Here is a 13,703-nt window from a genome sequence, read left to right on the forward strand (position 1 = left end):
TCACAAACACAGAAAATAATTTTTTTTTTGGTTTGGACTGGAGTGTACTTTCGGGGGTTACAGCACCCTTAACGGTCAAGCCAGCCGGCCCTTTACTTATGACACAGGCGCACTCTTGGCACTACTTTGTTGATGCACGTGCGGCTACTGCGCACACAATTCACAAACACAGAAAATAATTTTTTTTTGGTTAGGACTGGAGTGTACTTTCGGGGGTTACAGCACCCTTAACGGTCAAGCCAGCCGGCCCTTTACTTATGACACAGGCGCACGCTTGGCACTACTTTGTTGATGCACGTGCGGCTACTGCGCACACAATTCACAAACACAGAAAATAATTTTTTTTTTGGTTTGGACTGGAGTGTACTTTCGGGGGTTACAGCACCCTTAACGGTCAAGCCAGCCGGCCCTTTACTTATGACACAGGCGCACGCTTGGCACTACTTTGTTGATGCACGTGCGGCTACTGCGCACACAATTCACAAACACAGAAAATAATTTTTTTTTTGGTTTGGACTGGAGTGTACTTGGGGGTTACAGCACCCTTTAACGGTCAAGCCAGCCGGCCCTTTACTTATGACACAGGCGCACGCTTGGCACTACTTTGTTGATGCACGTGCGACTACTGCGCACACAATTCACAAACACAGAAAATAATATTTTTTTTGGTTTGGACTGGAGTGTACTTTCGGGGGTTACAGCACCCTTAACGGTCAAGCCAGCCGGCCCTTTACTTATGACACAGGCGCACGCTTGGCACTACTTTGTTGATGCACGTGCGGCTACTGCGCACACAATTCACAAACACAGAAAATAATTTTTTTTTTGGTTTGGACTGGAGTGTACTTTCGGGGGTTACAGCACCCTTAACGGTCAAGCCAGCCGGCCCTTTACTTATGACACAGGCGCACGCTTGGCACTACTTTGTTGATGCACGTGCGACTACTGCGCACACAATTCACAAACACAGAAAATAATATTTTTTTTGGTTTGGACTGGAGTGTACTTTCGGGGGTTACAGCACCCTTAACGGTCAAGCCAGCCGGCCCTTTACTTATGACACAGGCGCACGCTTGGCACTACTTTGTTGATGCACGTGCGGCTACTGCGCACACAATTCACAAACACAGAAAATAATTTTTTTTTTGGTTTGGACTGGAGTGTACTTTCGGGGGTTACAGCACCCTTAACGGTCAAGCCAGCCGGCCCTTTACTTATGACACAGGCGCACGCTTGGCACTACTTTGTTGATGCACGTGCGGCTACTGCGCACACAATTCACAAACACAGAAAATAATTTTTTTTTTGGTTTGGACTGGAGTGTACTTTCGGGGGTTACAGCACCCTTAACGGTCAAGCCAGCCGGCCCTTTACTTATGACACAGGCGCACGCTTGGCACTACTTTGTTGATGCACGTGCGGCTACTGCGCACACAATTCACAAACACAGAAAATATATTATTTTTTTAGCACTTGGGGGGAGCACCCCTGATGGACAGAGCACCCCCTGGACAACACTACAGCACTCCTTTAGGACTGGGACACTGCACAGGACTTTGGAGTGGACACAGCCCCTATGGAGAACTGACTGCACAACACAGTCCAGCCAGCCCCTATGGACTTTGAAGTAGTGGACACAGCCCCTATTAACAACAGCAGCACAGCACAACACAGCCAGCCCCTATGGACTTTGAAGTAGTGGACAACAGCAGCACTACACTACACTACACTACACAGCCCTAACTCCCACCCTCCCTCTTCACTGTCCACAGCCGAGTGAGAAAATGGCGCCGACGTGTGTACCTTATATAGGATCCAAAACCCGCGAGACTCGGAAGGCGGGAAGATGACGTTTTGCCTCGATTTCAGATCCGAGTCAGGCGGGAAAAGTCGAGCCTGACTCGGATCGGACTCGGATCGGGGGGGCTCGGGGGGGTTCGGATTTCAGAAATCCGAACCCGCTCACCCCTAATATATATATATATATATATATATATATATAAAGTCTCCAGGTCCGGCACTCCAGATAATAAACCGAATCCTGCAGGGTTGCCCTCACTATTGATCCTTTGGTCTCTGCTTGATTTATTGAGAGGGGAGTGCTGCACCTTCATGCTTCTATATATATATATATATATATATATATATTTATATATATTTAATGTTAAATTAAAATGAACATATAGACAGATAGAATGAGATAAATAAATTGTAATATAAAAAAAAAAAATCTAACTAATGGAATATCTTAACATATAAAAACACAACACATATTTTTTTTTCAAAATATAATTTTTTTTTAAAGGGCCCTTTGGTTCTGGCTGATGGCCTCCAAAATGTTTTGTACAGCTGTGGCTATGATTGTGAGCTCCCTCCGAGGCAGATTCCGCCATGTCCCCTCTTGTTCCACTGAAATATAAATAAAACAAAAAATTTAGATTTTGATGTATTTGTTAGACAATCATAACAGTTTAAAACATCACCCACCCACCATAGCCATGAATATTTTGTGTGTATCCCTTCGCCGGCTAATAGTTAATGCTGATTTCACATGGCATTAGTTACAGGTTCCTAAATTTGTTATAGATAGCATTATGGCATCTGGGACATTTGGCTTCAACGCTTCCACCATACAAACATATGTGTGACTTGGCTGACAGCGCCAATGGAGGGATCAGAGCAGGTATTATAAGTGAAATAGTGTAAAGTATATGTACCTTCAGCACCATGTTGTTCCTCTCCTGGGCCCGGCATGTCTTGGGCTGAAGCTGCCCAATTTGAGCTCCCAGAAGAGTGTTGGTGTGAGGCGGCTTCAGGGGTGGTTGGGGAGGAAGGTTGGAGTGAGGCAGCTTCAGAAGTGGTTGGGGAGGAAGGTTGGAGTGAGGCAGCTTCAGAGGTGGTTGGGGAGGAAGGTTGGAGTGAGGCAGCTTCAGAGGTGGTTGGAGCACAATCTCTCTGGGTGGGAAATAACAGGTGACCAGAGCCAGAATAAGTGTAGATGAAGGGGGGTCTGCAATCAAGGTGTTTTGTCCCGTGGGATGCCGGGACTTTCTCAAGATTGTTTAATTTAAACTGTCTCTGTGTTGTTGTGTCATTCATATCACTCTCATATCACTCTTGCTGTAATCCTTGCTGTAATCCTGAATCTCCATTTCCACCAGAAACATCCCCCAACGGTCGGTCTCTCCTCATCTATACATCGCCATCCAGTCGGGACTGACAAACAATAAATGAAAGATCAGGGAGCTGAAATTGAACACGTCCTTCAGTCCCCACATTCTCGCTGCTCCGAAACCTTCCTTCTGGAATTGAAGACAAAGGAAATGAATTTTAAAATATAATTAAATGTTAAAATACTATGTAAGCAAGTGTGATTTGTTATAAATATATATTTACTAACATGAACTATGTGTCTCTCTATGTAACACGGGAATCAGTATGTATTATGCTCAAATCCCGATGCTGGGAGCCCAGCAGGGGTGAAGATCCCGACAGCGGATTTAGATAAGTAATGCCAACCCTACTCCCCTCCCTAACCCTCCCTTAGGGGTGCCTATCCCTAACCTCCCCCCCTCGTGCATAACCTTAACCACCCGCTAGGTGCCTAAAACCTAAGGGGGGTGCCTAACCCTAACCTCCCCCCGGGGGTGCATAACCCTAATGCCCCCTTTCCCTAGCCTATCCCTAACCCTCCCGGGGGTGCCTTATCCAAAATCCCCCCAAGAGCCCTGAAACCTAATCCTTCCCCCTTGCGACTGTCCGTGCCCGGCTTACTTTCGTTTGGTTTGCCGGGCGTTGGGCTCCCGGCGTAGGTCTAATGACAGGTGTCAGGATTTCGACGCCTGTCATTAGTACCCTGCCAGGATTTGACAGTCGGGAAGCAGACGGTCGGCATTTCGACCGTCCGCTTCCTGACTGAATCCCATAATACGGAGCACTAGAGCAATATAACAGTGGCATAGGAGACGACACACTATAATAATCTGTCTATACTATGCTTAGGTCTGCTGCTTTATTACTCACTATTGTGCTTTGCAGCTGTGTTGGGCTCTGGCCCATTAAGGAGTTGCAGACACAACATATTAGGACATGAATCTCTTATATAATAGCCTGCATGAGCTGGTAGATAAGGGCAGAGGTGCTGTTTTGGATCAGACTTTATGCTCTAGTTATGGTCAGCTGGACGGCCTTTAAAGCAGTGATGGGCAACTTGTTACAGGTCAGCAGACACATGTGCGGCCCTACTTGCAAAACTTACCATCCATAACCAGTTTCTTTTTACAGATGTGTCCTTGCTCATCTAGCCTGAATACGCCATGCAGCATGATATGCCTGGCGTGAGTGAGCCATCGGGTCCTGTGCAGCTCTGCTAGTGCCGGGAGTCTTTCTGTGCTGAGAATGCATCTAAGTCGCTATGCCATGTGACTAGGAAGCACCAGGAGACCATTCTGAGTAATAGGATATGTAACACTTGTGTAAGTTTGTGCAACTGAGAATGTACATGGCACTTGGCGTGGAAAAAAGCTGCGGCCGCTGCATCGTAGCAATTCGCATGCTTATTGAGAGACTCAGTCGCACACAGATATACAAGTATCACATATCAGATTAATCAGCACAGACTTCTGTAGTGTCCTAATGGCAGCACATTGTGATGCATTTTTTGACCCAAAAAGATGCAAAAAAGACGCCCAGTGCTAGCAGGGGCTCACAGGACCGGTCACACCATGAGGGGCTCAGAAGGCTTTGTGTGAAAGGGAGGAGTGTCAAGGGGAGGAGGAGACCATGGACCACTTTTTCTGCGAGTGTCCCTTTAACATAAAGGTTTATAAAAAGGTTTCAAGAGCTCTGTGTATCCCGTGCCTTTTGGGGCTGAGTTACTCTGAATGGGCTTATGGGGCATTCAAGAGATATGGAAGGTTTGATTTGTGCACTATTTTTTTAGTTAGCTTAGCAGTTCGGTTTTGCACGTGGAGCGCACGGTGTCAGATTACAATTTGGGGTAAAGTCCTGCCCTATGAGACGGTGGTGGTTGAGATTCTACACGAGGTGAGATGGATGAAGGACATTGACAAGAAAAGGATGGACGCCATCAGTTGGTCCCGGTTGTGGCGCCATCTGAGGCCCCCTTGATTGGGTAGCGAAAATCTTATTTTTTGTCAATTCTTAAAGGCTTAAAGGGGCTCACAGGACCAGTCACTCCATGAGGGGCTCACAGGACCAGTCACACCATGAGGGGCTCACAGGACCAGTCACACCATGATGGGCTCACAGGACCAGTCACACCATGAGGGGTTCACAGGACCGGTCACACCATGAGGGGCTCACAGGACTGGTCGCACCATGAGGGGCTCACAGGACCAGTCACACCATGAGGGGCTCACAGGACCAGTCACACCATGAGGGGCTCACAGGACCAGTCACACCATGAGGGGCTCACAGGACCAGTCACACCATGAGGGGCTCACAGGACCAGTCACACCATGAGGGGCTCACAGGACCAGTCACACCATGAGGGGCTCACAGGACCAGTCACACCATGAGGGGCTCACAAGACCAGTCACACCATGAGGGGCTCACAGGACCGGTCACACCATGAGGGGCTCACAGGACCGGTTGCACCATGAGGGGCTCACAGGACTAGTCGCACCATGAGGGACTCACAGAACCAGTCGCACCATGAGGGGCTGATTGTAGTGTGATATTACTGACTGAATTCGCATTGTGAATTCAGGCAATATCACATGGATTTACTACAAATCTCTTGCAGGGACAGAGCTTGTGATAAAGCTCTGTCCCTGTGAATCCCCTCCACAGCGTTATCATGGTATTTTCACAAAAAATACTGTGACATGTGCCCCGCGCATGTGCCGACTGGCCGCCGCTGCTACCCTCCCATTGCTACCCTCCCATTGCCAAGCCCCGCCCCCGGCCAGATCACATTTCCCATTACAATTATGGAAAATGCGATCTGATTACTAAAAATAAGTGATAATTAGGGCTTGGTGTAGAATTTTACGAATTCTACTCCAATTGCCCTGTAATAACTATAGGTGATACTAAAATAACTTTATTTTAGTAAAAAATAAACTAAAATAACTTAAATAACTTAAATAAACTAAAATAACTTTATTTTAGTAAAAATAATGTTAATAAATAGAGCCGTATTTCTCTTACCTCTGATCTCCTCATCAGGGTCAGTACTTTTTGCAAGTGGCTCACTCTCATCTACCAAGTGGATAAATAAAGCAGGATCCATGAGTGGCTCAGTAACACTTACATACGGAATGTAATACTAGTTTATTATTTTTCTTGCAGTAACGTAATATATTGTTGTGAGCTCTAATAACATGTTACACAGAACAATACATTGTGCCTCATATCTCATTTATGGACAATTTACCTACAACCGGCTTCACACTTACCAAATGTTTTATCTATTAATGAAATGCTGGGCCTGATTCTACGTCACACCCAAATATTCCCAAACAACCCGTATGGCCCACAGTGTGTTATGCAGAGTGGCAGTGCCAGCAGAGACGTATAGTGTATAACATGTATTGGGCATTCTTGGCAGGGATGTAACTAGGGGGTGTGCAAGAGGTGCCACCAAACAAAGCGCCAGGCTCTGTGGCTGGCAAAGTTGCTGCCCCACGGTTCCTGCATCTGCCTGGACATCATGCGCTCAAGGGGCATGGCTGGCACATTGTGCCAACGAGCCCTGTTACTGTGCTGGTTCTTCAGTAGAACTGGGAGGTGGCTATACAGATGCACAGAGAGTGCATTGTGAATACGCCCGTACAGAGGAACCACTCACAAAGTGAGTGACAGGTAGTCAGGGTCTGGGGAAGGTAATGGGGGAGGGGTGGTTAGAAAGATGCAGGCGTGGCAGACCATATAAATGCCATTTTATAGGCATGCATAAATGCGCTATTGCAGTCTTCTTCTCAGCATTAGAGATCTCTGCGTCTCAGGGGAGCTGCAGTGTTTGTGGCTGGTCAATGGTGCCAGATTATACACAATACCTGGATGGGGGGAGGTAGATAAGAATAAACCCCCCTCCTTCAATGTGTGCCTGAGACAGGGTTACTGTATAACAGGTACCAGCAGAGGCACTTTGGGAATATAACATCCCTGTCCCTGCACAGAGGTATAAATCATGGTATTATAGGCATCTGAGGGTTGACAGGGGGTAACACAGTAAGCTGTGTAGTGTATCTTTATGGCCAGATACACTAGTGTCTGTGAGTTACCAGGTAACCAGACCACACAGCAGGAGAATTACACTACATCAACTACAAAGCATGAGACTATCAGCAGCTAATTAGCAGAGGCTTCTCCACGCACCAGAAGGTAGGTGGGCACCGTACACTGAGCAGGCCAGATAGGTTAACCAGGGACAAAGTGGCTTTTTTTTGGAACCCTAGTGTGTGTGGTACATGAGGTCTGGTGGTGGTATTCATTTTGTGGGCTGGGCTAATATTCATGACAGCGTAGCCTATCAAGTCACAGGGAACAAGGAACTCATTATTTATAGTTTATATCTCCATGGACAATGAAAGTCATCAACAATTTGGTAGAGATCCCGTCTGCTGACAAAGTACCATAAAACAAGTGTTTGACTTACAACAAGCTCTAACTAAAATCTTGTACCCGATACACCCAGAGATGGACTGAGCTGTACATCGGACCACTAAGGCCTTGGACTCAATGATGGAACCTTCTGGTCATTTTAATATTCATTTTAAATAAAGAACAACTCATCAGCTATTTCTGAAACCTTCAAGCATGAGGATCATTGCTCCCTACAGCGTGACAGAAATACTGGTGGCCAGTACACACAAGCTTCAGTGTAAGATGTACAAGAGTCTAAAATTTACCTTCATAATTGCAGCCTCCCTGTGGAGATCCTCGTTCTCCGCCTGCAACCTCAGCAGATCTTTCTAAAAAGAAAATGTTAGGTGAAGAGCGGTTACGTTACTGAGCAGAACAACACGAAACACTTGGTCAAGGAAACATTTCTACAGTTACTCGCTCGGTGCCACAATGCAGCAACGCAGTTCAGCCAATGACACCAGATGTCTCTTCTCACACAAGGCCACAGAGGTGAGAATCCCCACATGAATGACAGGTTCTAATAGAAATATATATATATATAAAATACAATCAACACTAGTTACACCAGTACAATAAGGTAATACAACCACCTAACTGGACATTTTCTGCAATGTCTGACATAGTCCTGTGATTAGCGCACTCTGACATCATATTGTTTGTATGACAGAGGCCTGGCAGGGGCAGCGACAGCATGGCCAGAATGGGCCAGAATGTGGGTGATTGCTTGACCCTAGATAGGTGATATTCTGTGTAACTCCTGAGCCCGTCATTATTCTACCAAAGCAGGTGAGAATGTTCATTTTCACCAGCATTGTAGAAATGAAGTGATAATGAATAGCCCCATAGTCACACACACATGTACAAATGTCCCAGTCCCCAGTGGTCTGTGTGTGCCAGCAATGCAGCTTTCTCACTACCATTTGTTTTATTTATGTGACTAAGATGAACATTGTGACAGAAAAAGATGCTCCGTGTTTCCGAGTCGCCCTGGACCTGGAGCTATTTGGTGCGACTGAAGCAACGGTATAAAAGGACACAACTGTAAATAAATGATGGCGATAATAAGAAATGAAAGTAATCAAAATGACATCTAATAAGAAATCAATTTACCTGAATTAGTAAGATTGTCCTTTGATTTGCTAACATGGTCAGCAGACCTGATATGATGCAGAACAGAAGGCCTAAACATAAGAGATATAAGAAGATGTGTAAGTGTACAGAGAGTAAGTGATGGGCATTGGGGAGTGTGAGTGGGATGGAGTTATGAGACCGGAGGCCGCGATGCCGCCGGTCTCAATAACGGCAAGGAAATCCCGACAAGGGACTTAGGATAGGCGTCTAAATATCGACGCCTATCTTAATCCCGATGCCGGAATGCCGAAGGACACCAGCCCGAAATAGGTAAGACCGGGGCGCCCTTAGCGTTAGCCGCGGGGGAGGGTTAGATTTAGGGAGCATAGTGAGGTTAGGGTTAGTATTCAGTCGCCGGGACTTCATACCCATTCCGTGTGAGTGATATAAGGGCTGGGTATTGGGGGCAGTGACTATGTACACACACAAGGACTTACCACAGACTACTGCCACTATGAACAGGAGGGCCATATACCTGAAAGACAGAGTGGGAATTATCAATATATAAATTTACCGGCACATTCATTGCTTTTCCGGTGTGACAATAACAATGATATACGTCATATGAAGCGACCAGTAAACCTGAAGGCCTCTAAGGCTCCATTACTGAGGTACAGCTACTGCCTGACCTGTACATGCCTCCCTCTGCTCCATCATGTCATGCTGTGATCTCTCCCTCTCATTACAAGATTGTATATTAATTTGTATAATGTCTTACATGCAGACAGGGGGTCTATGATATTTGGCATAAACACTCACCTCCTTATAGTCCATGGTACTCCAGACCCTGCGCCTGAGAGGAGGGAAAAGCACACATTGTAAGCTACATCAGACTCAGTGAGTATAGTACAGTGTATGTATATATATATTAGGGGTGAGCGGGTTCGGTTCTACTCGGTTCCGTTCGGTTTTAAATACCGAATCTTATTGGCTATCCAATACTCGTGACAGCTGATAGCCAATAAGATTCGTTTTTTAAATCCGAACGGAACCGAGTAGAACCGAATCCGCTCACCCCTAATATATATATATATATATATATATATGTATACAGTATGTGTGTGTGTACACTGAGCTATCACCCTCCTTGTTCATAAATAATATCTAGATGATAGCATAAGATATTACCTGAAACAGGTGATATTTATCATTCTAGGTTTTCCTTTAGAGATATTTAATTTGCTATCTTGATGTGTCCCATTGCAGACCAATAATTGGGCTCACACTACACACGTTCCCTGCCACTCACTCTATGCAAGGTGCCGACACCGGGTCTAGAGAAGGAGCCGCAGACCATTGCACTTCCTCCTCCATGTTTAAAAGTTGGTGCTACAGGGATTTATTCACTAAGCAGTGTCTTGTAAAAGCCGGCGTGTTTAAGCACAAAGGAAGGGCAGTGCTTTTATTACAGTAGCAAAACATAGTGGGTTTTGCTATTATACATCCCCCCACCCCCCTTATTTTTCACAATCGGCCTAGGCTTACAGGGATGGTTATTAATTGCTGGGAACCCAACACTGACGGGTTTTTATTGCTTCAGGCGGGTCATTAATTTGAGCAGGTTTGGAGGTGGTTTCTAGAACTGTTGCTTAGTAAATCCGGGGTATCTATGAACCGACGATCAATTGTATGTTAAACTCTGGCTTCTCTGCGGTTTCCATCTGTGTGGGGTATAGAACATCTGTCGATTGCAAAACCATCAGAAAGCCACAAAATTAAATACCGCTGCTTTGTAAATATATCCTACTCGCCGCGGTGGATGGTTAACACCGGAGCAATTCATCATTGCTCCGGTACGGGGACAGCTGCTCTAAAATGCAATCATGGCTGACACCACACATGCATCTCTCCCATACTTGCCTACTTTTGAAAAAGCTTTTCAGGGAGATTGTGAATGCAACAAATATGAGCGCGGCAGTAAAGTGGGCGTGTCCTGCTACATCTGAGAGGCGTGTCATACATGTGATGGGCGTGTCCTGCTACATCTGAGAGGCGTGTCATAAAACTGACATATCCAAATGTAAATGAGCCCCAAAGTAGTTAGTAAGATCTATTTGTTGATGAAATCACACTGATACTTTTCAGAAAATGCATGTAGCCTTAGGGATCATTGGGCCTTATAACCAATGCAGGGGAATTATACTAATGATGAATGTAATATAACAGCTACATATGTAATGGGGGTAAGGTGCAATCAGGGAGATTGATGGACTCTTCAGGGAAACAGTGAGATTGCTGGTATGTTAGGGAGTCTCCCTGACAATGAGGGAGAACGGGTAAGTATGCTCCCTCCATATCATACATCCGGTATCTAGTGCTCCCCAAAGACCAAAAACGGTGAGATGAGTACTTACAGGTAGGTACCTCAATTTGCTGCTCTGCCTGCTGGGGTTTACGTGGGCTCTGAGAGAGAGAGAGAGAGAGAGAGAGAGAGAGGGAGGGAGGGAGAGAGAGAGAGTAATATACTTACAGCATTGATTATATGAGTCATTACACTGGGGCTATATTACATTGTTAGGTGTAAGCAGTGTGATACAGAATGACATTTACTCATCGGTGCTCCATGTTGCAGGCATACGGGTTCCACATGAGGCCCTCCAGCTGTTATGGAACACAGAACTGTGACAGGGCTGGGAAGTGTAGTTCCACAATAGCTGGAGGGCCGTATGTGATATACTCCTGGACTAAAATAATCATTTACCCAGCTGCTAGGAGAGGGTAATACAACCAATGCACATTGCTGCCCACCACACAACCATGGCAGCAGATGCTCTGAGTAACCCAGCTGTGTTATATGACCCAGGTGCTAGGAGAGGGTAATACAGCCAATATACAGGACAGTGGGAGACCGAAGTATACATCACCGTCATGTGACTAAGGGTAACAGAATCTGCCCTCTGTCTCTGTCACTCATCAGCTCATATGTAATGCCTACAATTTACCACCAGTGGGAACCAGCAATAATAATAAATTACTGTATAAGTAATACATAACCCTTTAGCTTAGTGAGACTTGGGCACAGACACCTCCCAAAATTTACACCTACTAAATTGGGACAAGACACCACTCTCTATGCCCAGAAATGCCCCCTTTCAGCTGAGCGCCGCCCCTACTGAGATCCATGGAAAAATCCTAAATGTGCAAGCAACAAATAACAAAAACAGCGCACTTACCTTTCTCCTGGTGCCTCGCCGGGGCATGGCTGAACCCTAACGCCTCCTCTCTACTCCCTACTCTCTATTCCCTACTCACCTACTACTAATACTAAACTAAATATAAAATAAAAATAATAAATAGAAAACTGACTTAAACTAACACTAAATAAACTTCTATATACACTAAAATACTAATATACTAAATAAAAGATAATAAGAAAAATTATAAAAAGAAAACTGACTAAAACTAACACTAAATAAACTACTATATATACTAAAATACTTATATACTAACTAGATATAACACTAAAACTATACTAAAATAAAGAAATGCCTAAAAATAACACTAAGAAAATAATAATAAAATAACTCAAACCTATCACTAACAATACACTAAACCACCAGCTCCAGACAACGCTTCCTGCACTAGGGGGGACCACGCAACAGGATAACCTCTAGTGTGTTGTCCTGGCTTACCACTTATTGTGTAACAATGGGCCATTGTGATGTCATCACACAGACATTAGCAGCCGCCATACAGACAGATATTTGTATGAAATAAAGTATCTGACTGTGATTAGAGGTGAACAGGGGCAGGATAGCATATCGCCCATCTGCCCCAAATTACAAATCCCAAAGGGGGCAATATTTCACCCAAATTGGGCAGTTTTGCAGACTAGGGAGGGCTTATTTTCTTCTAATGTCACATGTCTGAATGTTGTACAGTGGATCAGGCATTGCCAAGCACCATAGTAAAGTTATGGTAGGTGCCTGGCGATGCTGCTCCAGCCTCTTTGGACACACACTGTCTTCTGATCATGTGCAACCCTGTACTGGCAGGGGCACATCGAGGCTTTCTGTCACCTGTGGAAAGACTCAGCCCATCCCCGCACAGAAAAATAAATGTCTACAAGAGAGGTGATAGCTGTCATACAGAGCAGTAACACAGAGACAGAGTGATAACAGGGCAGCTGGGGCAGTTGCTCAGGGGCCCCAACACACGGGAGACCAACATACATAGCTACATCACCCGTGTGTTGAACCTCCCAACATAACCCTCTCCAGGAGGGACACAATGCTCTGGTCCGGGACTTCCCTGGTAATTTATGATTGGTGGAGGCTCCAGGGGTGGGGTTGCAGTACAGTCCAAAATTCAAATAGGGGAGTCACACCAACTGCCAGTGAGTCCCAGCCAGTGATGTTGGGCAGCGTGTGAAATTACAGTTGGTGTGGCTCCCCTATTTGAATTTTGAACTGTGCTGCAGCCCCACCTCTTACCAGGGAAGTCCAGGACCAGAGCATTGTTTCCCTCCTGGAGAGGGTCATGTTGGGAGATATGCATGTGCCTAAACCTAACCCCCTCTTCCCCGCTGTCTAAACCTAAGTCTCCTGGGGGGTGCCTAACCCTAACCTTCACCTGGGGGTGCCTAACCCTAACCCCCCTTCCCCTAGCCTAACCCTGACCCTCCCAGGGGGGCTACCTAGCCCTAAGTCCCCCCAGGAGCCCCATACCTAGCCCTCCCCCCCATGGCTGTCCGCGCCTGGCTTACCTTTGATCGGAATGCCGGGCTCCTGGCATAGGTAAAATGACAGGCGTCGGGATTTCGACACCTGTCATTAGGCCCTTGCCGGGATTAGACAGTCGGGATGCCGACGATCGAGATTTAGACTGTCTGCATCCCGACTGCATCCCGTGTGGGGGGCATATGTGGCATACTGTATGTAAACTGGGGATTCTGTGCAGGATAATGGAAACTGGTGGACTACATTGTGTATAACACATTTGTGGTACTGGGAGTAGTT

At 45.9% G+C, this 13,703-nt stretch overlaps 1 protein-coding gene across 1 annotated transcript in view; it reads right to left on the reverse strand.

Moving 5' to 3' along the window:
* Window positions 1–2,355: 2,355 nt before the first annotated feature.
* The window catches only part of LOC148481775 (uncharacterized), a 101,281-nt gene continuing 89,933 nt past the window's right edge, over window positions 2,356–13,703 (reverse strand). Inside the window, exons 7-10 of the mRNA XM_088453025.1 lie at window positions 9,183–9,220; window positions 8,725–8,795; window positions 7,878–7,940; window positions 2,356–2,409 (exon numbers count right to left, since the gene is read on the reverse strand). Of these exons, the coding sequence (XP_088309151.1) occupies window positions 2,356–2,409; window positions 7,878–7,940; window positions 8,725–8,795; window positions 9,183–9,220 (226 nt within the window). The remainder of the gene's footprint in view (window positions 2,410–7,877; window positions 7,941–8,724; window positions 8,796–9,182; window positions 9,221–13,703) is intronic.

This window comes from Taudactylus pleione, unplaced genomic scaffold (assembly GCF_031769625.1).
Source record: "Taudactylus pleione unplaced genomic scaffold, aTauple2 ptg000563l, whole genome shotgun sequence".
In the NCBI taxonomy this organism is placed as follows: Eukaryota; Metazoa; Chordata; class Amphibia; order Anura; family Myobatrachidae; genus Taudactylus; species Taudactylus pleione.